Source organism: Cervus elaphus, chromosome 17 (assembly GCF_910594005.1).
Source record: "Cervus elaphus chromosome 17, mCerEla1.1, whole genome shotgun sequence".
Taxonomy (NCBI): Eukaryota; Metazoa; Chordata; class Mammalia; order Artiodactyla; family Cervidae; genus Cervus; species Cervus elaphus.
In genome coordinates, this window is record NC_057831.1 from 64,911,555 (window position 1) to 64,937,247 (window position 25,693).

The following is a 25,693-nucleotide window of genomic DNA, read 5'->3' on the forward strand; positions in this document are numbered from 1 at the left end:
TCTGGGACTATGTGAAATACCCCAACATTTGAATCATAGGAGTCCCAGAAGAAGAAGACAAAAAGAAAGGCCATGAGAAAATACTCAAGGAGATAATAGCTGAAAACTTCCCTAAAATGGGGAAGGAAATAGCTACACAGGTCCAAGAAACCCAGAGAGTCCCAGACAGGATAAACTCAAGGCGAAACACCCCAAGACACATATTAATCAAATTAACAAAGATCAAACACAAAGAACAAATATTAAAAGCAGCAAGGGAGAAACAACAAATAACACACAAAGGGATTCCCATAAGGATAACAGCTGTTCTATCAATAGAAACCCTTCAGGCCAGAAGGGAATGGCAGGACGTACTGGAAGTAATGAAAGAGAATAACCTACAACCTAGATTACTGTACCCAGCAAGGATCTCATTCAGATATGAAGGAGAATTCAAAAGCTTTACAGACAAGCAAAAGCTGAGAGAATTCAGCACCACCAAACCAGCTCTTCAACAAATGCTAAAGGATCTTCTCTAGAAAGGAAACACAGAAAGGTTGTATAAATGCGAACCCAAAACAACAAAGTAAATGGCAACGGGACCATACCTATCAATAATTACCTTAAATGTAAATGGGTTGAATGCCCCAACCAAAAGACAAAGACTGGCTGAATGGATACAAAAACAAGACCTCTATATATGCTGTCTACAAGAGACCCACCTCAAAACAAGGGACACATACAGACTAAAAATGAAGGGCTGGAAAAAAATATTTCATGCAAATGGAGACCAAAAGAAAGCAGGAGTCGCGATACTCATATCAGATAAAATAGACTTTCAAATAAAGGCTGTGAAAAGAGACAAAGAAGGACACTACATAATGATCAAAGGATCAATCCAGGAAGAAGATATAACAATTATAAATATATATATATGTACCCAACATAGGAGCACTACAATATGTAAGGCAAACACTAATGAGTATGAAAGAGGAAATTAATAGTAACACAATAATAGTGGGAGACTTTAATACCCCACTCACAACTATGGATAGATCAACTAAACAGAAAATTAACGAGGAAACACAATCTTTAAATGACACAATGGACCAGCTAGACCTAATTGATATCTATAGGGCATTTTACCCCAAAACAATCAACTTCACCTTTTTCTCAAGTGCACACGGAACCTTCTCCAGCATAGATCACATCCTGGGCCATAAATCCAGCCTTGGTAAATTCAAAAAAAATTGAAATCATTCCAGTCATCTTTTCTGACCACAGTGCAGTAAGATTAGATCTCAATTACAGGAAAAAAATTATTAAAAATTCAAACATACGGAGGCTAAATAACACGCTTCTGAATAACCAACAAATCATAGAAGAAATCAAAAAAGAAATCAAAATATGCATAGAAATGAATGAAAATGAAAACACAACAACCCAAAACCTATGGGACACTGTAAAAGCAGTGCTAAGGGGAAGGTTCATAGCATTGCAGGCTTAACTCAAAAAACAAGAAAAAAGTCAAATAAATGACCTAACTCTACACCTAAAGCAACTAGAGAAGGAAGAAATGAAGAATCCCAGGGTTAGTAGAAGGAAAGAAATCTTAAAAATTAGGGCAGAAATAAATGCAATAGAAACTAAAGAGACCATAGCAAAAATCAACAAAACTAAAAGCTGGTTTTTTGAAAAAATAAACAAAATTGACAAACCGTTAGCAAGACTCATTAAGAAACAAAGGGAGAAGAACCAAATTAACAAAATTAGAAATGAAAATGGAGAGATCACAACAGACAACACTGAAATACAAAGGATCATAAGAGACTACTACCAGCAGCTCTATGCCAATAAAATGGACAACTTGGATGAAATGGACAAATTAGAAAAGTATAACTTTCCAAAACTGAACCAGAAAGAAATAGAAGATCTTAACAGACCCATCACAAGCAAGGAAATCGAAACTGTAATCAGAAATCTTCCAGAAAACAAAAGCCCAGGACCAGATGGCTTCACAGATGAATTCTACCAAAACTTTAGAGAAGAGACTATCTTACTTAAACTCTTCCAGAAAATTGCAGAAGAAGGTAAACTTCCAAACTCATTCTATGAGGCCACCATCACCCTAATTCTAAAACCAGACAAAGATGCCACAAAAAAAGAAAACTACAGGCCAATATCACTGATGAACATAGATGTAAAAATCCTTAACAAAATTCTAGCAAACAGAATCCAACAACATATTAAAAAAATCATACATGACCAAGTGGGCTTTATCCTAGGAATGCAAGGATTCTTTAATAACCACAAATCAATCAATGTAATATACCGCATTAACAAATTGAAAGATAAAAACCACATGATTATCTCCCATATGATTATCTCAATAGATGCAGAAAAAGCCTTTGACAAAATTCAACACTCATTTATGATTAAAACTCTCCAGAAAGCAGGAATAGAAGGAACATACCTCAACATAATAAAAGCTATATATGACAAACCCACAGCAAGCATTACCCTCAGTGGTGAAAAATTGAAAGCATTTCCACTAAAATCAGGAACTAGACAAGGGTGCCCACTCTCACCACTACTATTCAACATAGTTTTGGAAGTTTTGGCCACAGCAATGAGAGCAGAAAAAGAAGTAAAAGGAATCCAGATAGGAAAAGAAGAAGTGAAACTCTCACTGTTTGCAGATGACATGATCCTCTACATAGAAAACCCTAAAGACTCTACTAGAAAATTATTAGAGCTAATCAATGAATATAGTAAAGTAGCAGGATATGAAATTAACACACAGAAATCCCTAGCATTCCTATACACTAACAGTGAGAAAACAGAAAGAGAAATTAGGAAACAATACCATTCACCATTGCAATAAAAAGAATAAAATACTTAAGAGTATATCTATCTAAAGAAACAAAAGACCTATACATAGAAAACTATAAAACACTGATGAAAGAAATCAAAGAGGACACAAACAGATGGAGAAATATACCATGTTCATGGATTGGAAGAATCAATATTGTCAAAATGAGTATACTACCCAAAGCAATCTATAGATTCAACGTAATCCCTATCAAGCTACCAACGGTATTTTTCACAGAACTAGAACAAATAATTTCATAATTTGTATGGAAATACAAAAAACCTCGAATAGCCAAAGTAATCTTGAGAAAGAAGAATGGAACTGGAGGAATCAACCTGCCTGACTTCAGATTATACTACAAAGTCACAGTCACCAAGACAGTATGGTACTGGCACAAAGACAGAAATATAGATCAATGGAACAGAATAGAAAGCCCAGAGATAAATCCATGAACCTATGGACACCTTATCTTTGACAAAGGAGGCAAGGATATACAATGGAAAAAAGACAACCTCTTTAACAAGTGGTGCTGGGAAAACTGGTCAACCACTTGTAAAAGAATGAAACTAGAACACTTTCTAACACCATACACAAAAATAAACTCAAAATGGATTAAAGATCTAAATGTAAGACCAGAAACTATAAAACTCCTAGAAGAGAACATAGGCAAAACACTCTCCGACATAAATCACAGCAGGATCCTCTATGACCCACCTCCCAGAATATTGGAAATAAAAGCAAAAATAAACAAATGGGACCTAATTAAACTTAAAAGCTTTTGCACAACAAAGGTAACTATAAGCAAGGTGAAAAGACAGCCTTCAGATTGGGAGAAAATAATAGCAAACGAAGCAACAGACAAAGGATTAATCTCAAAAATATACAAGCAACTCCTGCAGCTCAATTCCAGAAAAATAAATGACCCAATCAAAAAATGGGCCAAAGAACTAAACAGACATTTCTCCAAAGAAGACATACAGATGGCTAACAAACACATGAAAAGATGCTCAACATCACTCATTATCAGAGAAATGCAAATCAAAACCACAATGAGGTACCATTACACGCCAGTCAGGATGGCTGCTATCCAAAAGTCTACAAGCAATAAATGCTGGAGAGGGTGTGGAGAAAAGGGAACCCTCTTACACTGTTGGTGGGAATGCAAACTAGTACATCCACTATGGAGAACAGTGTGGAGATTTCTTAAAAAACTAGAAATAGAACTGCCATATGACTCAGCAATCCCACTGCTAGGCATACACACTGAGGAAACCAGATCTGAAAGAGACACGTGCACCCCAATGTTCATCACAGCATTGTTTATAATAACCAGGACAAGAAAGCAACCTAGATGCCCATCAGCAGACGAATGGATAAGGAAGCGGTGGTACATATACACCATGGAACATTACTCAACCATTAAAAAGAATTCCTTTGAATCAGTTCTAATGAGATGGATGAAACCAGAGCCCATTATACAGAGTGAAGTAAGCCAGAAAGATAAAGACCAATACAGTATACTAACACATATATATTGAATTTAGAAAGATGGTAATGATAACCCTATATGCAAAACAGAAAAATAGACACAGATGTACAGAACAGACTTTTGGACTCTGTGGGAGAAGGCGAGGGTGGAATGTTTCAAGAGAACAGCATCAAAACATGTATATTATCTAGGGTGAAACAGATCACCAGCCCAGGTTGGATGCATGAGACAAGTGCTCTGGCCTGGTGCACTGGGAAGACCCAGAGGGATCGGGTGGAGAGGGAGGTGGGAGGGGGGATTGGGATAGGGAATACATGTAAATCCATGGCTGATTTATGTCAATGTATGACAAAAACCCCTACAATATTGTAAAGTAATTAGCCTCCAACTAATAAAAATAAATGGAAAAAAAAAGAGAATTAGGAATAAACGTAGGCATCCAGGTATGGGTAAAAGTTGTAGAGGCTGAGAAGAGGAGGAAGAATGCTAAAGGGAGGGAAACTTTCAGGTGCAAATATACAAATGAACTTAATCTGGGTAGGAATGGCCCAGTGGAAGTAGAAAACTGCTACCAAGGAGAAATAGATAAAATTGACAAGGATCTGAGGTTTGGCACCTAAGGTTGTCATGTACAAACAGTAACAGAATATAAAGTCAGATAAGATGGAATTTACAGCTACAGGAGTACATTCCTATGATATAGGATTTCACATCCTAACACAGACCCTGGGAGATGGTGCTGACACCTTCTTAGATGGCATTTAAAAGTTCAGAAAAGGTGATGGATCACACTAAGTGACATAAAAATTACAAAATGTCATGGCAGATGGTGGAAGAAGGTATCACAAAGATTCAGAGAAGCGGCATGCTAAAAGAATATACTAAGTAAGGAAACTAGCCCACCAACTGACTGTGTTCCCTAAGAGGGCTGAGAGGATACAAAAATGATAGGGACTGTGCTGGTGAGAGGGCCGCCAGCATCACTGGGCAGCTCAGAGGTGCTATCCACTGTTCACCTCAGCTGGTAGTGAGAGACACTGACCTGGCTATAGAACCAGATTTCCTGAGAGCAAAGGGATGACAGGATCTAGAATCACGGAGATCAGTGGCAGTGCTTACCCATCAGAAAAGAAGTGGGCCTGATTGTTGTAATTAGCAGTTAAGTGCAAGAGGAAGCCAGGGCCTTAACCCCCAGAAAGCTATAGAAGGGGTTAATAGTCTACTGTGTTCCTAGATAGGTGGGCATCCCATTGACTTGTCAGGGTACTGGTTAACATTTACAATTAAAACACAAACCAGGAATGGATGATCAGGAGGTTGAGGGCAAGTTACCCCAAAAAAAGTCACAACCCCTTGAACAGTTTCCAAACCTGAGTAAGCTTTCAAAAATGAAACCACTGACTGGAGGAAAAGCCAAGCTCCCATGAAGAAGGACTGCAACAGCAATGACAAGTATATTCAGTAATGATTTCCCCAGTCTTTCCCCTAAAGAAAATCAATGGTCATTTACTTAGGAAACTGTACCCTAGTGGGGCTTCCACGATGGCTCAGCAGTCAAGAATCCACCTGCAATGCAGGAGTCATAGGAGACACAGGTCGGATCCTTGGGTCAGGAAGATCCTCTGGAGGAAAGCATGATAATCCACTCCAGTATTCTTGCCTGAAGGATCACCATGGACAGAGGAGCCTGGAGGGCTACAGTCCATGGCATTGCAGAGTTGGACATGATTGAAGTGACTTAGCATGCAAACACACACCCTGGGGGGAAAAATGCCTAGATACATTAAACACCACTTCGCAGAGGATCCAAGTTTTGTTATTGAGATCCAGGAACTAAAGCATGATCATGCCTCCTCCATTAAAATGGGGGACATATGGTGGTTTGGTAGTAATTTATGGGCCCTCCATTGCGTCTAAAGATGCCCTGTTGTGGTCATTTCTCCAGTTCAGTTCCGTTCAGTCGCTCAGTCAAGTCCAACTCTTTGCAATCCCATGGACTGCAGCACTCCAGGCTTCCCTGTCCATCACCAACTCCCAAAGCTTGCTCAGACTCATGACCATTGAGTCAGTGATGCCATCCAACCATTTTATCCCCTGTCATCCCCTTCTCCTCCTTTGAAATCCATTGATTTTCTTTATGGGGAAGACTGGGGAAATCATTACTGAATATACTTGTCATGGTGTTTATACTTTCTCGAGCTGCTCAAGTATAAACAGAAATAAATCTATTTGCCCATTAGAAGAACCCTCATCTCCACTTTCAGTCATGAAATTAAAAGACCCCTGCTCCTTGGAAGAAAAGCAGTAACAAACCTAGACAGCATATTAAAAAAACAGAGATATCCCTTTGCCGATAAAGGTCTGTATAGTCAAAGGTATGGTTTTTCCAGTAGTCATGGATGGATGTGACAGCTGGACAATAAAAAAGGCTAAGCACCGAAGAATTAATGCCTTCGAACTGTGGTGTTGGAGAAGACTCTTGAGAGTCCCTTGGTCTGCAAGGAGATCAAACCAGTCAATCCTAAATGAAATCAATCCTGAGTATTCAATGGAAGGACTGATGCTGAAACTGAAGCTCCAATACTTTGGCCACCTAATGTGAAAAGCTAACTCATTGGAAAAGACCCTGATGCTAGAAAAGACTGAGAATGGGAGGAGAAGGGGACAACAGAGGATGAGATGGTTGGATGGCATCACTGACATTGGCATCACCGACGGCATCAATGAACATGAGTTCGGGCAAACTCTGGGAGATGGTGAAGGGCAGGAAAGCCTGGCATGCTACAGTCTATGGGGTCACAAAGAGTCAGACGTGACTGAGCAACTGAAAAACAACATCATCTCCACAAGTTTCTTGGCTTATGGAATATGAGCTAACGTAGTGAGGAGGACCAAGTGGAAGCCATAAAGCTGTTTCCTACCTGCTGGCAACAAACAAACAAACAAACAATATTGCATCCTGGACAGGAAAGGAAATCAATCCTTAAAGACCTAATGCATGCAGGGGTGGTGTTTCCCCATCACATCCTCATTTAATTCAATGTCTGACCCCTACTACAACTGAATGGATCCTGCGGGACAGCAGCAGACTACTGCAAAATCAACCAAATAGTAGCTCCCATTGCAGTTACTGTGGTGAATGTGAAAAACAATACACTCACCCAATCTATACCAGATTCCTAAGATTCTGGGTCAGTGTTATATTCGGGGCGAATGTGTTATATTTAATCATTATCAGTGAAGAAGGTCATAAACAGTCCATATCCACAAGGGATGGAAAACAGCATGTCATCTGCAGTATTTTCCAGGGCTATGTTAACCCTCCCACCTACTATCATGACATAACCTTGAGGGACCTGGGCCATCTGGACATTCCTCAGATTATCACATTGGTCCACTATATCTGTATCAATGACATCAGCTTAACTTGGCCCTTAAGGAGGATTATCTAACCATGGGACAGACAATGAGTGCTGACCATGAGCTGGATCTTGTCAGAACTAATAAGTCCTAAGGTTGTATTGCAGTCTATCATATGATAAAGTGGTATATTTGGGATTAAGCAGGTGGCTCAGCACCTTCTCCCCATGTCATCTACCACTGCTGTCTCAAAGCTACTCCTCCTGCCCCATCATGGCCATATATTGGCTTTGTATGAGCAGCTGATAGAGCAGCTGTATGAGCAGCTGATCTATGGATGAGTCAGTTTGGCACTTTGAATTAAGCCAAAATGAGCTGTTGTCTATAGAAAAGCACTACAGAGAGGTGGCCTTAAGACTGTGAGGTTAGTCTTACCAACGGGACAATGTCAAATACTGCATAGCCATCCACTTTGTGGGAAAAAAGAAATGGCTCAAATTAAGAATATACAAGGATTCACAGACAGTCACAATGCATTGGCTGGTTGGTCAGGGACCTGATTAAAAAATACTGAAAGATCAGCAAAAATAATTCTGGAAACCAGGCAGACTAAATGGACTTCAGGGGTATGGGCACAAAGTTTTAAAATATCTGTATCCCATGTTATTGCCCATCAAATATCAGGTGCCACGGAAAAGGGAAAAAAAAAACAATCAAGTAGAAAAAACCTGACTGCAGATAAAGCTACCCTCTGTCACTGGCATCCCCAACGCTGGCACAACATGGTCATGAACGGGGCAACAATGGTGGCAGAGATGGAGATGATGCATGGGCCCAGCATGGAGGTCCCATTCACCCAGGTGGTTTAACTGCTGCTGTTACTGTCAAACCTTCCAGTTCCAAAGACGAATGCTATGACTCTAAAACAGCACCATTACTTGAGGAAAGTGGTCACTTGGTGGCAAGTTAATTACACCGTGGAAATGGCATCAAATAATTCTGACTTGAATCGATACATCTCACGGATGCTGTGCTCAGTTGCTAAGTCATGTCTAACTCTTTTGCAACTCTATGGACTGTAGCCTGCTGGGCTCCTCTGTCTATGGAATTTTCCAGGCAAGAATACTGGAGTGGATTGCTATTTCCTCCTCCAGGGGATCTTCCCAACCCTTCCCATTCGATTCCAGGGGATCGAATGTGCATCTCTTGCATCTCCTGTATTGCAGGCAGATTTTTTGCTGCTGAGACACCAGGGAAGCCCTATAATATGGATACTAATATGCTTTTTTGCTTCAGGGCTTTGACCAGTGCCACTGTGTCCAGCTTTGGTTACTGCCAGCCTCTAGTTTCCCTCTCCCTTGTGTGACCTTGGCTGAAGGAAGCCACCATGCTCAAAATTACGCCACCCTTCCTGAGGCAGCCCTCATCCAATGATTGTGCATGCGTACAAAGCCCAGTCCTATCACCTAACTGTGTAACAACTCAGAAGGACCATCACGGCATCACATGGCACATCACATCTATTTAAGAAGTTCCGCTTCTCTCTCTACCCAGTCCTACTCCATTAACTCCCTTTTAGGCATCATTTATAAAAGCACTCCCAATAAACCTCCACATACAAGCCTCCATCCCAGAGACTGTCTCCTGGGAAACTTGACCTAAGACACATTGACTCAGAATGAGAACAATTAATAACGTCCCATTTATTTGGTCAGCCACCCTAACCCTAACCACATGGAGGTGCAATTGCACATATGCTCTAGGCAAGGGTTTCCTACATGTATTCAAATACACACAAACTACTTTTAACATGGCTAGGTCCATTTTTCAGAAGGCAAAAACCAAATAACAAAATAAAAGAATATCTTTGCAATTGTATTAGATAGAGTTTGCCAAATAAGTATTTGGAGTCAAACACATTCAGATGTATTTATGCTTTTTCACTGGTTTTCTTTAAACACATAGGTTTGGCTTTCTATTGCCGATATACTTACTGCTCCTTATTGCTGCTGTTGTTAACATTAAAAAGTGCAATGGCTCCAGGCAGGTACTGCTCCCTGGGAAATGAAAAAGTACAGTGAAGTCTTAGTAGTTACCATATATACAACGTCCATGGTAAGCAAACAGTCTTAAAGAACAAATGCTTTCCAGTTTCTACCCATTACTAACTAGTGCCTAGGCAATTTTTGAAAATAGAGAGCCTCCATGAAGCGTGAGTTGCTGAATGTCAGTGCCATGAATCAAAGCGATCAGTAAATGTCTATTCATCAGTGCTTACAATGGATCACATTAACCTTCTCCACAACCTGAGTGAGCCAACTTGGATGCTGCTAACTCTCAGCAAGAGATCTAAGTCTTAGACTGTCATGGAAGACAAGAGAAATGAAAACAATAGAAAAGCTGAAGGTGGTCAGTGGGGAAAGAAAGAGAGAGGAAAAAAGAGGGAGAAAGCCAAAGGAAACGTAAATAAGTGTGATAGAATGTGATAGAAGTGTGATAGAACCCCTCATCCACACCAATACCACACTTCTTTTACACTCTCAGAGTCAACAGTTTGAGGTGGATTTATTAGCTTTTCTCTACTCAATACTCACCCTAGTGCTTGATTTCCCTGAAAGTAGGGTTGAAGGGGAGAGAACATTTTAGATAACGACAGCTGATCCCTCTCACATACAATTGCTTGGAAGAAGCATCAGAAAAGAGGAGGAAATCAGAGAGGACTCAGGCATGAGATTCCCTAAGGGATAGACACAGGTCTCAGGGAAACTGATTGGAAAGTGTGTTTATGACTTGGAACCCCATGAACATATATTATCATCAAGCAGTGGCAGTTTCCCAAGGGAAGAAAAAAGTAAGGAACAGAATGTACTTCAGAGTAGCTGGGCAGCAGGAGGGTTTGCCAAGCCTATCAAGGTTTCCAAGCCCACCAAGTGGAAGAATAGTGCCTTGTTTTCATCACACTGCTCACCTCTGTGATGGTTGTCCGCTTCTGTGTGTATTACTTTTAAAGGAATCCCTTGCTTGGGGGTTCTCACTCTCTGATTCTTCAAATATAGAAGCATTGTCATCATCATCATCAGAAAAGGAGCTACGGTCCAAAAGGTGGCAAAGATGAATTAGATCAACGTTTTGAACCACTATAGGGGAACAGCGTTTCTCACTGGGGGGATTTCTTCTCCTTCTCTCTCAAACAAACACAGACAACAATGTGTAATAAGACTGAAATGTGAACTGTGCAGTAGCAATTTACTGTCAAGAAGTACAGAATTAGAGTAAATGCAAAATCCAGCACAATACATGTAATTAAGAAATTACTTTCTAGGACTTCCACATTTGTACTGTTTGATGGATTCACAATGACAATGTTAGTGTTTGTCAGATGGAAAGTATGATGCCCATGTGTGCAGGTGTGCTCAGCCGCTCAGTTGTATCTGACTCTGCTATGCCACGGACTGTAGCCCACCAGGCTCCTCTGTCCATGGGGGTTCTCTAGGCAAGATACTGGTGTGGGCAGCCTATCCCTTCTCCAGGGGATCTTCCCAACCCAGGAATCAAACCAGGGTCTCCTGAATTGCAGGCGGATTCTTTACCAGCTAAGCTACCAGGGAAGCCCCCTTTATATCTATGTGCTTAGGCACTCAGTTGTGTCTGACTCTTCGGGACCCCATGGACTGTAGCACGCCAGGCTCCTCTGTCCATGAGGATTCTCCAGGCAAGAATACTGGAATAGATTGCCATGCCATCCTCCAGGGGATCTTCCCAACCCAGGATGGAACCCAGATCTCCCACATTGCAGGCGGATTCTTTACAGTCTGAGCCCCCAGGGTAGCCCTCGATACCTACACTTTAGGTCAAATAATACAGGCTTTTTAATTAACTTGTAATAAAATTTCATTTCAGCAAAAATAAATTCAACTATATTTATACATGTTCACTTCATTTATAGGGTGACCACTTTAAATCATACTCTTAAAACACATTAGCATTTCACACTATTCTTTTTCCCCACATTTATCCATGGCACAGTTGTCCCTTTAGATGTGAAATGTTTCATGAGGAAAGGTCCTGCCAGTGATGAAGGAAATATTTGGCAAAGGTGCTCCTAAAGAATACCCACAATGATATCTATGTTCATTTGTTAGAGAAGTCAGGCTGCCACAAAGTAGAAGCAAATTCACTAAATTAAATAAATTACAAAGTTCAAGGTTTGAAATTAAAACTTAAACTGCAGTTAAACCCATTCAGATTTAAGAATGGTGGCTGGTATTAAAAATACATAGAAGAAAGTGTACATTTACCTGCATGCTCCATTTTCCATCCTTCTTATTTCCTTTTCAACATCTGGTCCAACCACATTGGGAATATTTACAAAAGAGCGCCGTGTATTGATAATCATTTTCTTCATGGTTAGTTTAATATCTGGGAGAAAAATGTCTTGTTAGCAGGAAGACTTTTTACATACTTACAAACATAATCCAAAGTTTCACTCTATCATTCTTCCAAGGCTGTATTAACAATCTTATTTCTAGTTATAGGTAGAAATTACTTTTAATAGAATATAGTAATGGTCTAATACTTTAATTACCATTAGATAGGTGTTTGTGCATTTTTTTAAAATTCAAAAATGTGCTAGAAGTGTAGAACGTTTTTTAATTTGGATTTACCCTAACTTTGAAATATTTAGATGATATAAATGTAGAACAAAACTATAGGGACTTCACATACACACCCAGCAATGAAGTAAAAATAAAAAGCTGTAAAATAAAATACCAAAATGTATGTAATCAGATGTGAATTTCTACAGGCATTCAGAAAAAAACAATGAGTCTCAAGTGGGATTCAAACTTTGGAGTGAATAAAGATACGACTGATCCACAATTCAGCAAGTTTCCTGTGTTATTCTGATACACATACCACTCAGCTTCTATACAACCAGTTAAGGCATCAGGAAAACACCAAGAACAAAGAAGCCCAACTTTGTGGTGGCTGGAGCCCAGCTTTACAACAAAATGAATGGCCAGCAGGCAGTTCTGCTTCTGCCTTCTTCCCTAATGTTCTGCTAGCGCCCAGAGGAGCATGCATGCTCAGTTGCTTCAGTCATAAGCGACTCTTTGACCTTATGGACTGTAGCCTGCCAGGCTCTTCTGTCCGTGGGATTCTTCAGGCAAGAATACTGGGGTGGGTTGCCATGCCCTCCTCCAGGGAATCTTCCCAACTCAAGGATCAAACTGGCGCCTTTTATGTCTCCTACATCGGTAGGTGGGTTCTTTAACCACAAGCTCCATGATGACACCCTGCACTCATGACTGACTCCAAGCTCCTCACTGGGTCTCCAGTGTGCTGCAGTGACTTGGCTGGAAACCAGTTCCTGCTGGGCCCGGACAGTGTGCCCATGAGCAGGTACAGCCACTGCTCCCCCACCGTGGACATGGAGGCCCTTGTTGAAGCTCTGCTGTCCCAAGGGCCCAGCTGTGTCCAGGATCCTCCCCTCACCCTTGCTGCTTGGTATTCACAGAGCTACCCTGCCAGGATTTCATCCCTAAGGATGTTTCCTTTAAAGTTGCATACAGACAACATCTGATATCCAGAAAAATGAGCCTAGATGGGCATTAGGTATCCATACCAGCTCCTCCCCCAGAACAAGACTCCCCACTAATAAAGTGCTAGGTATCAGTGAAAAAAAAAGGAAACTGTGGATTTTCTAAAATGTTGCTATTTCAATAAACAAAGAATGTTGCCTGCCACTCTAGTAAACAGCACATGAATGTTGCCTGCCATCAAGCCTTTGGAGCAGGTACACCCTGAGGGGATTCAGGATGGAGAAAACAGGCCACTGGTCCCAGGTAACTAAGATGCATAGCAAAGGAGTAATTTCAGTGAGCCCAGACTCTGGACACTTCCCATACACAGAAAACCACTAAAATCATTAACTTAGAAGTCTCTTTTTTTGTGATTAGCAGCAATCTTTTGATAGTTGATGACATGATTTTCTTTCTTTTTTTTTTCAGCAAAAACTCCTATATATGTCCTCGTTCCCTCCTTACCTCTTTGGATCAGTCCCTCATAGCTATCTGCAAGGTTGCCTCTCAGATTATAGTTCTCAGTAATGTCCCCAAATAAAATACAATTCTCAACTTTTAAGCTGTATGTTTTTTCCAGTCGATCAAACAAAAACCCAGTATCTGTTTATGGGCTCCAAGAACACCGGTTCTTGTACTTAATGCTACTTGCTGTGGTCCTGCTGATGAAGACCCAAAGAAGGCTAGTGTGGTGAGAGAAAGACTGGGATGCTAGACAACCTCAACAGATCCCAGACCTCCATCTTCTGCTGCCTGGCTGGTCATCTAGCCATCCCTCTGCTCCCCCCACAACACCCCCTCCGCAATTTCCCTGCACTCCCAGGTTTTTATTATATAGACTGGGAATTTTTCCTTTGTTATTTTTCTACTACTGATCTCTGGGTTTTGTTGGGAAACTTGCCTTTGTTATGAATAAAATAGAAAAGCAAAAATTAAAAAAAGACACCATTTCATGTGAGAAAATGTATAAAATACCCTTCATTCTTTAAAATGTTACATCTTCAAGTGAGGATGGCAATAAATAATGTTCTTTATTTCACCCTACTATTCATACAACTAATGAAAATAACTAGCAGTCAGTAGTCAAAAAATAGTAAACAGGATTTTTGTGATGCTTGTTAATAAAAGTGTGCATATTTATTTAAATATAAAGCAATTTTTAAAGAAATTTTTAAATTTAAAATTTTAATTTTAAAATTTTAAAGAAATTTTTAAAGAAAAAGAGACACAGATGTACAGAACAGACTTTTGGACTCTGTGGGAGAAGGCGAGGGTGGGATGTTTAGAGAGAACAGCATTGAAACATGTATATTATCTAGGGTGAAACAGATCACCAGCCCAGGCTGGATGCATGAGACAAGTGCTCGGGCCTGGTGTACTGGGAAGACCCAGAGGAATCGGGTGGAGAGGGAGGTGGGAGGGGGGATCGGGTGGGGAATACATGTAAATCCATGGCTGATTCATGTCAATGTATGACAAAAACCACTACAATATTGTAAAGTAATTAGCCTCCAACTAATAAAAATAAATGGAAAAAAAAAAATGATGTTCTCACTGAAAAAAAAAAAAAAAAAAAGAAAAGAAACAGCCACTTTGAGAACTACCTCACTGACCCCTTCCAGCATTAACATGCACATTCTGGTCGTATTTACAGCATGCTGGTTTCCTGTTGTCATCAATGGCCACTCTTTCTGGGAGATCCTGTACCTTATGATTAGTAAAAGGAGAATATATGATTATTTCATCCATTTCAACATAGGGAAAACTGTGTGGGTAAAAAAGATTAAATAGGACAAATAATATTATCCAGCATGTCACAATGAACCAAACCTGAACTTTGCTTGCTCCTGAAGAACAAAGAATCACTTCCCTTCTCCCATAATTTCTTTTTGGCCTAAGTGTTCTATATAGGAAAAAAACCTTTTTTATATCACACAATCACTTTATAATATATATTCACTCTAGAAAAAAGAAAAATATATAAATATAAAAATAAAATACACGAAATTCCACTCTAGATCTTAAAATTATTTATCAACACATTTTCTCCACTGTTTCTATGGTTTCCTTTTTCACATTTAAATTTTAATCTATCAAATTTATTTTGGTGTAAGGTGTGAGGTAGGGATTTAACTTTATATTTTCTAAACGGCTAGTCAATAGTCTAAATAACACTAAATCAATAATCAATAGTCCATCTTTTCCCTACTAGCTTGAAATGTTATTGTTCAAAATTTGTTTTGTCAACCATAAAGATTTTGGTGGAGTTTACATGAAAATTATAGAAAAAGTTAGAAAATATTTTTATGTTTTTGAAAAAGTTTCTATGTACAGATTCTATATTTTTATTAATTTCTAGATATTTTGCATTTTTGTTACTATTAAGAAGATAGTCAAGACATTTTCCCCTTGCTTTTCCCTTTTTCCCATTGCTTTTGCTGTATCATAAAAAATATTTATTTACTTATTTTAAACCAGCCAACCTAACTGACCTTTACAGTCAAAATTAAAAATTAAAAATATTTCTAATAGTTTTTATGCTAAACAATTTCTGCTTTCAGTAATGAAATCATAGAACTTACACAAATTATTCTTTGTCTTTTTCATGAGGTATTTAGCTTTTTGATGTCTAGTTACCTTGACTAAAAATTCCAGAACATAACAAGTAACAGTCTTGATATTCTGATATTAAAACTATCTTAAGAGACACCTAGTACAGTTCTTGGCTTTATGAGAATGTTTTATAGGTTCACTCTTAAGCATATTACTGACTGTTAACTTAAAAGTTTGATACATGGTAGCAAAATCTCCATTTATTCATATTTTATTAATTTTTAATAATTAGAAATTGGAATGAATGTTGATTTTTATTAAGGCTCCCTTGCTTTTATAGAAATAATATTTTTCCTTTCAATTTTCCCTATTAATATAGTGAACTATATTAATAAATTATTTTAATAGTTATGAAATAAAATCTCCTTGATTATGGTAAGTTATTCTTTTCATATGTATTGAGTTTTAGCTGCTAATATTTTATTTTGAAATTTTACATTAAAGTTTTTTATGTATTAAAGGCAAAATGTGTAGTTTGAGAAAGGGTTTTTAATGTCAGCAATAGTTGATTTTGACAAATGTTGATTTTGATCAACAATAGTTGAGCCATATAATTTTCAACTATTTTTGGTATCATAGGATGATTAATAAGACATCTGAACAAAAAACAAAAAATTCTTTTAGAGAATTCATTCCTTTGTTGGTTTTCAAACATGAATCTTTGCATCAAAATGAAACAATTGCTTTTACAAAGTTTCAGCTTTCATTTTTAAATGAATAACAAAATTTTCTCACTTAAGTAAGGCAATAAAAAAACTTCACAAAGAAACCAACACAACATTGTAGAACAATTATCCTCCAATTAAAATAAAAGACTAAAACAAAAACTTCACTTAGATAAAGCAAAGTAAATGACTGACAAACCTGATGCAAAATTAACTTGGAATATAAATTATGAATGCCCAGGAAGTAGTCTGACTTGGGTTCAAAATCTACCATTTATTAATTGAATGAACTCAAGTGAGATTTTTAACCTTATTCAGCCTTGGTTTTTACATCTGCAAAATCAGAACAGTATCTTCTTTATATCAAATATCAGAAAGATACACTGTGTACCCACACACATGAACATAATTAACTATGAAGCAGTGGTTCTCTAAATTTAGGATGAATGATACCTATCAATCTCGTGTAAAGTACAGATTCCCTGGTCCTGCTCTCAGAGTATGAATGTCATGGGGCACAGGAATCTACAATTCTATCAAGCACCTTAAATACTTCTATTTCAAGCTGTTCCTAAATTACACTTAAAGAAACATTACTCTATGCTATTGGCCCTACACTAACCCAATAATATTTGTATTTCTGAATACAGCAATGGGAGAGAGAAAATAACGGTCAAGAAAGACTTCAAGGCTGATGTTATTACCTCTCTGACAGTTCAGATCTGCAAATCTGAAACATTTAGGATCAATTCTCAAAGACAAAACTCACAAACAACTAATATTAAAAAAGTCAACCTCATAACTTAAATGAAAAATATAAATTAAAAATTGAAAAACAATGAAATTCTCTGTATTAATAGAAAAAAGTGAGGAAACAATCTGATCATTTCAACAAATGTAGAAAAATCATTTGACAAAATTTAATATCTATTCACAATAAAAACTTTTAGCAAATCAGGAATAAAAGGAAATTTCTTCAACCCGATTAAAAAAAAAAAGTACAAAAACCCTATAACTGACATCATACCCAATGATGAAAGCACTGAAGATATTCCCCCTAAAGCCAAGAACAAGGCAAAGATATTCTAGCAGTATCCAAATTGTACTGGAGGTCCTAGCTCTTGCAGTAAGACAGAAAAAGAGAAGAAGAAAGGGACCTTCCTGGGGTCCCATGGGGTCACAGAGAGTCAGACACCACTGAGTGACTGAACAACAACAACCCACGAGCCAAGGAATAGCTGCAGGTAACGGAAGCTAGAAGAGAGTATGGAACAGACTCTTCCCTTGTGCCTTCAGAGGGAGCATGGCCCTACTAATACCTTGATGTGGTACTTCTAGCTTCTAGAACTGAGACGATAGATCTCTGTTTTTTTAAGCCACCATGTTTAGGTAAGTTGAGTATAGCAGTCCTAGGAAACTAATACAAGGTGAAGGGGGATTCAGGGAGTCAAACAGTTGCTATCCAGCACACAGAGGTAGGTCAGGCCAGGGGTGCAGTGGGAGCCAAGGGAGGAGGTACCAAATCCTCTGCAGGGAGCTGGAGATAAAACTTCCTAAAAAGACGGGGCTAAAGAGACCTTGTACAAAGAGCAGGCACCCACCAAGCCTATTTCAACATGGGACAGGATTCTAGGTAGGAGCAGCAAGGACAGAAAAGCAAGCATGTGAGACAGCAGGATGCCTTCAGGGAAGAACAGCAGATCAAATCATGCAGAATACAGTTCTGTGAGTAAATGACAAGAAAAGAAGGGAAGAGGGAGGCAGGGGTTAATTCATTACCTGCACTGAATGCTGTGTTAACAAGGATGAGGAGTCACTGGAGGATGCTAATGGGGCCATGGTCAGTTTCCCAACTGGGTGAGGCAACAGGAAGGAGCTGGGGTAGAAATCTACAGAAGGATTACAGTTATCACTGGGTCCCAGCAACAGTGCCCAGGATGCTGTGGTCTCTCACCACACCTAGTCGTTCAGGAAGGAAAGCGCCCAAAAGGCATCTGGGAATGATCTGAGACTGGTGTCAGCAACTCGGGTGGAGGGAAAAGAGGTAAGGAGGCTGTGAGAGAAAACATCACAGAGCTTCAGCTGAAGGAGGGAGGATGATAGGAATGGAGCATTTGTTAGGAAGTTAAAGGTTAAAGGGACAAAGGTCTCAATAAGGCTGAACAACAGGTTTAGAGAGTAAGAGCAGGAAGCAGAGGGGGCTGTGGTCAGGAAGTAAGAAGCTGGGCTGAAATTTACAACTGTGGAGGTGAAGCAGCTATGAGTTAAGGATTCAGGGGGCCACAGTGGAGAGGTGGGAGAAAAGGGAAGAAAAGAACTTGTGAAGCTAGGGACGCAGATGTCTCGAACGCATATTTCATAGGTGTGGAAGTTGCCTGGAATGACAGGGAGACACAGCAGGAAAGGGACATCTGAACAGTAAGTGCCAGATTATTTGATGAAAGTGGAGCAGCAACAGGGGGTCAGAGGATGCTCAAGATAAGTTTCAGTGGGAAAAGAGTGGAAAAAGAAAAGGGTGTCATGAAGGATTTAGAAGAGGAAGTTGAAAGGTAAGAAAATGTCAGCCTCTTTCTAAGAGGATCAGGTGCATCTAGTCTGGGCATCATCAGAATCTGCCCAAATTCTAATCATTTTTTTGTAGACATGAAATGAAGCACTTCTGATTGCATTGAGGAGAACGTTTCTGTGAAATACTCATGATTCCTTGCCATCAGGTGTGACAAAGGTAGGCAGGATGAGAACAAGCAAATGAGAAAGAACTATATGTTGTCCATTCTCTGCATCAGTCTACCTCTGCCAGCCTCTGTATGTACTTGGGGACCACAGAGACAAAGAGACAAAGATAAGAAGGGTTTATTAAACGCCTGCTACAGATCAGGTGATACACCAGTTTAGCATATTTAATCCACATAAGAATCTGAGGCACAGCTTTATCTTCTCCATTTCACAGGGGAGGATACGAAGCTCAGAGAGGTTAAAGGATTTGTTCATGTGACTTTTATTGCAGTGCTGGTATGCACACACAGGCTGCAAAGCTCAAGCTCTTTCTGGCACAGCTCAGGAAAGGCATGATATGGGAACTCAGTCACCAATGGCCCCAAGTGACACCCATCTGTCCCTGCTTCATACCTATCAGTGTTGTCTTCTCCAGGGAAGTGTCCCTTTTGGATTGAGTCAGTTATTTACAAGGCAGTGAGATAGACTCAAAACGCATGTCTTAAAATACTGACCAGCAAAATGGCAGCCTTGGGGGTTCTAACTTCCAAAGATCTCCTTTAGGAGCCCAAGCTACCACTAAAAAATGTACTTAAAAAAAAAAAAAAAAAAAAAACCAGTTGATTTGGTAAATAAATATAGCTTTAAACTAAGTTCCTTGCTGCCACCTCTTATCAGATCATATCCCTAAATCCTTACTGTGTAGAATTTCTAAATCCACTTAGGAAAAATACCAGACAGGATTTTCTATAATTTCACTAGACTGAACTCTTTAAGAGAAGGGCTTGTTTTTGTTTTGTGTTTTGTTTGTGTTTTGTGTTTAATCCTTTATAAGGATTCATATATATCCTTAGCATTAAGAATAGCACTTTAAACTCTGCAAGTACCCAATGATATTTGTGGAAAGAATGAATGAGCAAATGAATCAATGCAGGTCAGAGGAAGCAGGGGTGAAAGCAATGAAGAAATGAATCCAAATCTTGTTTGCTCCTACTCCAACCTCTTTACTAAAGTCTCATTCCCCACACCTCCTCTGTTTATCACTTTCTCCCAACCCATAAAACTCTAGCATAGCGCATCAGGACTGTAGGGACAACTGAACCTGATGATCCTGTAGCCACTAGCAATGTGGCATGGATGTGGATCTCCTTTTATCATCAATCAGTAATAGACTTCCTAGGTGGCACTGGTAGTAAAGAGCACACCTGCCAATATAGGAGACATAAGAGACTCGGGTTCCATCCCTGGGTCTGAAAGATCCCCTGGAGGAGGGCATGGCAACCCACTCCGGTATTCTTCCCTGCAGAATCCCATGGACAGAAGAGCCTGGGCTACAGTCCATAGGGTCACGAAGAGTCAGACATGACTTAGCAAGTCAGACATGACTTGCGTGCGACTTAGCATGCACGCAAGAAGCTATAGACGTCCAAAGCACCCGTGCTCTGTCTGCTCCAGTAACTTTTTCCACTGTGTCTTTCCATTTATACTAGTGATATCACATATTACATAGAAACCTGTAGCATGCACAGTCCTGCATTCAACATCCTATACTGCTGAGAAACAAAGGGACTCATACTTTCACCCATTTTCTTGCATAAAATTCTACCTTCACTTCTATGCAAGTATCTCCAAATGTTACATAAATAGCCCTGACCATCTATCTTGGCTTCAATACTGCATTTCATTCATTAATTCATTTCAAATATTTTGAATACCTCCTATTAGCCAATCTCTTCTCATTTGTTTTCTGCAGTAGCCACTTCACAGCCCTGTGTCCAATGTGTTCAAAAGTGGACTTTCACTTCTTTCTGTGTCAAACTAGCTCTTCTTTCTGACTTGCCTATTTCTGGTCATAGGATCACTGTTCTTTCATGCACTTAATTCTCTGAGAACTTGGAGTTCATTGTCTTTGACTCTTTCCTTTCCCCCAGTCACTCTGTCAAGTATTACATATCCTATTTTACAACTGCTCTTGCCCACACTCCCACTTTTTCATTCTAATTATCACTAGGGGTTGGTCAGGTGCTTGTTGCCACTTATCTTTGACTAAGTCTTTAGCTGATTTATTTATCCCCAGCCTCACCCTTTCCCCTGTTCATCTTTCAAAGTACTCCCAAATTAATCTTCTTAAGGAGCATATACATAGCATATTCTTGTTCTAGAATCTTCAAGATTTCACCATTGTCTACTGAATCATTACCCTTTCTTCTGCAACAAAGTCCCAATTTCCATCCCTCCCTCTCAATTTCTTTCTCCCTTTTTATTCTTTCAAAAAAGACATGAGGAAATACTATATAGTTATTAAAAATAACAAAATACTTCTTTTTTTTTTAACAAAATACTTCTAAATGAATAGGTGTTGTAAGTTCTGGAAGATATAGCATATTACCATATGTCAGAAAAGATTTATATATATATATATACACACACACACACATATATATATATATATTCATGTGTGTTTATGCATGTGTGTGGAGAAAGAGAAAAGAAGATGCAACAAGAAAGTGGTAACAGTTATTACCTGCCTCTGAGGAAAGAAAACCATGGATGAGAATGGGCAATAAGCATAGAAAGGGGACTACTGCATTTTCTGAATATTGTACAACGTACATTAATAAATTTGAGGTTATGCATAGTGACCCTCATTTCAAAATGCAAAACAATGTAAAATTGTGTTACCCATAGTTCTACCACCAGGAGTGAACAAAGTTAACTTTTGTCTTTTGTCAAACTTGCTTCCCACATTTGATGGCATTTGAAAAACAATAAAATTTTATTGTATTGGATGGAAGGAGTTTCAAGAGAGAGTCACATATACATATGCTTATATGTTATATACTTATAACTTACATGTTATACATATAACAATGCTTCAACCATGTATGGCAGAAACCAACACAACAATGTAAAGCAATTATCTTCCAATTAAAAATAAAATTAAACTTTATATCTAAACTTTAGGTCCTTTTACCAAGCTGCCACCACCCAGTTCCAACCTTGTCTTCCCTCTACCCTCTACCCAGAAGCAACCACTACGGTAAGTTTGGTGTGTTATCTTTCCAGCTCATTCCATCCTTTTACATAGATTTATAAGCATCCATAACCAAAGCATCGTTTGAGACATGTGTATAAGTGTATAATTCTGACTTCCTATTTCATTTATAATTTTGTTTGTTAATACTGTAACCTGTATAGATTATATATTGTTCCTTTTTTTCTTTTTGTACCTCTTCTATTAATGAAACATTGGTTCTTTCCAGTTCTTTTGCTATTATGAACAACGCTACTATGAAAATCCTTTGCATGTTTCCTTAGACACCTGTGCGAGAGCGTCCTTACGTCCACACCCAGAAGTGGAATGGCTGGGTATGAGGCCAGCCACACTGCTGCCCAAGGTGTGTGTCATTTTACATTCTGTGACTCCTGTACAGGTACATCACTTCCTCCACACCAGACCAGCCCTTAATATTGTCAGACTTTAGGGCGTTTTTTCCAAATTTTATGAGACAAATTTGTTTGCACTATGGTTTTTGATTTGCCTTTACTGAAGAAGTTGGACAAACTCTCATGAGTCTATTAATCATTTGGATTTATTAGAAGTTTATATTCTTGGTACATTTTTCAGTTGGGTTCTTTCATTCTTTCATTACATGTTTAATGCCTGCTAGGTGTTAGGCATTATTATTATCTTCCAAGTGAATATGTACCCCTGGTCCTCTACTAATTGCACTTTAATTTTACCTTTCTGAATTAAGCATATTATAAAGCATAAAATTCAAAAATTAGTGCTCTACTAATGCTATTCATTAAAAAGTAGAGACATTACTTTGCCGACAAAGCTCCGTGTCTAGTCAAAGCTAGGGGTTTTCCAGTAGTCATGTATGGATGTGAGAGTTGGACTATAAGGAAAGATGAGTGCCGAAGAATTGATGCTTCTGAACTGTGGTGTTGAAGAAGACTCTTGAGAATCCCTTGGACTACAAGGAGATCCAACCAGTCCATCCTAAAGGAAATCAGTCCTGAATATTCATTGGAAGGACTGATGCTGAAGCTGAAACTTCAATACTTTGGCCACCTGATGCGAAGAACTGACTCCTTGGAAAAGACCCTGATGCTGGGAAAGATTGAAGACAGGAAGAGAAGGGGATGACAGAGGATGAGATAGTTGGATGGCATCATAGACTCGATGGATATGAGTTTGAGCAAGGTCCGGGAGTTGGCAATGGACAGGGAAGACTGGCATGCTGCATTCCATGGGGTCACAAAGAGTCAGACATAACTGAGTGACTGAAATGAACTGAACTGAATGCCATTCATGGGGCTTCCCTGGTGGCTCAGCTATAAAGAATTCACCTGTAATGCAGGAGATCCTGATTCGATTCCTAGACCAGGAAGATACCCTAGAGAAGGAATAGGCTACACCCACTCCAGTATTCATGGGCTTCCCTGGTGGCTCAGATGGTAAAGAATCCACCTGCAATGCGAGAGACCTGGGTTTGATCCCTGGTTGGGACGATCCCCTGGAGGAGGGCATGGCAACCCACTCCAGTATTCTTGCCTGTAGAATCCCCATGGACAGAAGCGCCTGGTGGGCTACAGTCCAGGGCATCTCAAAGAGTCAGACATGACTGAGCAATGAAGCACAGCACAGCACAGCAATGCCATTTATGTACTTTACTAACATGTAAATCCCTTAAATTATTTAGCAAGAAATATTTGTTTACCAGTGTTTGGCTTGCTAAGCAATCTAACTCCTTTAATCTCATTTAATTATCATCACATGATCTCATTTAATTATCATCACAACTATGTTTTGACCATATTATGTCACATAAGCAGTGAACTACTTCTGGATAAAATTGAAAACTGAACTGAGCAATCCAGTCTCTAAGTCTGGCAGAGCATGCAGACTTTTAAGCATCATCTTTAAACAAAGACAGTTGCATATTATGCAGCTCAGAGCACGCACACTGTTTACTTATTTGTTGTTCATTCACTCAGTCGTGTCTGACTCTTTGAGACCTCATGAATTGCAGCATGCCAGACTTCCCTGTCCTTCACCATCTCCTGGAGTTTACTCAAACTCATTTCCATTGAGTGGGTAATGCTATCCAACCATCTCATCTTTTGTCACCTCCTTCTCCTCCTGCCTTCAATCTTTCCCAGCATCAGGATCTTTTCCAATGAGTCAGCTCTTCGTATCGGGTAACCAAAGCAGGAGCTTCAGCTTTCAGTTCAGTTCAGTGTCTCAGTCGTGTCTGACTCTTTGCAGCCCCATGGACTGCAGCACACCAGGCCTCCCTGTCCATCACCAACTCCCGCTTTAGCATTAGCCAAAGACGATTCAACTTGTATGAGGATTCCTATATGTTGGTGCTTTCTGGAGTAGAATTCTTTGTGAATGTCCCCCCAAAATTGAGAAAAATGATGTATTTGGTATTCATCCATTATTTGTATGTATGAATACAAAGAAGGCAGAGTGCTGAGGAACTAATGCCTTCAAACTGTGGTGCTGGAGAAGACTCATGAGAGTCCCTTGAACAGCAAGGAGATCAAACTTGTCAATCTTAAGAGAAATCAACTGTGAATACTTGTTGGAAGAGCTGATGCTGAAGCTGAAGCTCCAATATTTTGGTCATCTGATGCAAACAGCCGACTCACTGGAAAAGTCCCTGATGCTGGGAAAGATTGAGGGCAAAAGGAGAAGAGGGCATCAGGGTGAGATAGCTGGATGGCATTTCTGATGCAATGGACATGAACTTGGGCAAACTTTGGGAGATGGTGAGGGACAGGGAGGCCTGGCAGACTGCAGTCCACGGGGTTGTAAAGAGTTGGACACGACTGGGCGACTGAACAACAACATTATTTGTTACACTGACACTAAGTAAATAGGTACCTTTTTAAAGAGAAATGCTTTCTTCTCCATTAGTGCAAAGCTATTCTAAAGAATGTACTCTAATCCGCCAATGCAACCAGTAAAATTCAAGCCTCAAAAAAAAGTGCAGAACAACATGCAGTAAACTATAAACAATAGTTACCTTTGGAGATTAGATCTTTGCATTATTTGAACTTTATACAATATGCACATATTAATTTTATAATAAAAGGATAAATTTCAATATAGTTTCTCAAAAGAATAACCCTAACCCTAACACTTTCTCAAGAAGCAACAATTTCACTAAGGTGGTCATTATTATCCTAGTCATTATCATCACCTTTACAATTCACAGGAAATTTGCACAGGGGCCATCATAAAGTAAAATCTCAATTAATCAAAAGGCAGTTAATAAACCATCAAATAACCAAATATATTTTCTAGACTCATTTTTTTAGCCAAACATTTTACAAGAAAACAGTGATATAAATGCCAGAAAAGTAAACGTCCTAAGAGCAAAACTGCTACTCCATTCCCAATGAC

General features: G+C 39.2%; 1 protein-coding gene across 1 annotated transcript in view; it reads right to left on the reverse strand.

Annotated features, from left to right (window-relative positions):
• CNGA1 (cyclic nucleotide gated channel subunit alpha 1) overlaps positions 1-25,693 on the reverse strand; it is a 44,048-nt gene that overhangs the window by 10,107 nt on the left and 8,248 nt on the right. The window contains exons 3-5 of the mRNA XM_043871135.1: positions 11,999-12,119; positions 10,669-10,788; positions 9,695-9,757 (exon numbers count right to left, since the gene is read on the reverse strand). Of these exons, the coding sequence (XP_043727070.1) occupies positions 9,695-9,757; positions 10,669-10,788; positions 11,999-12,119 (304 nt within the window). The remainder of the gene's footprint in view (positions 1-9,694; positions 9,758-10,668; positions 10,789-11,998; positions 12,120-25,693) is intronic.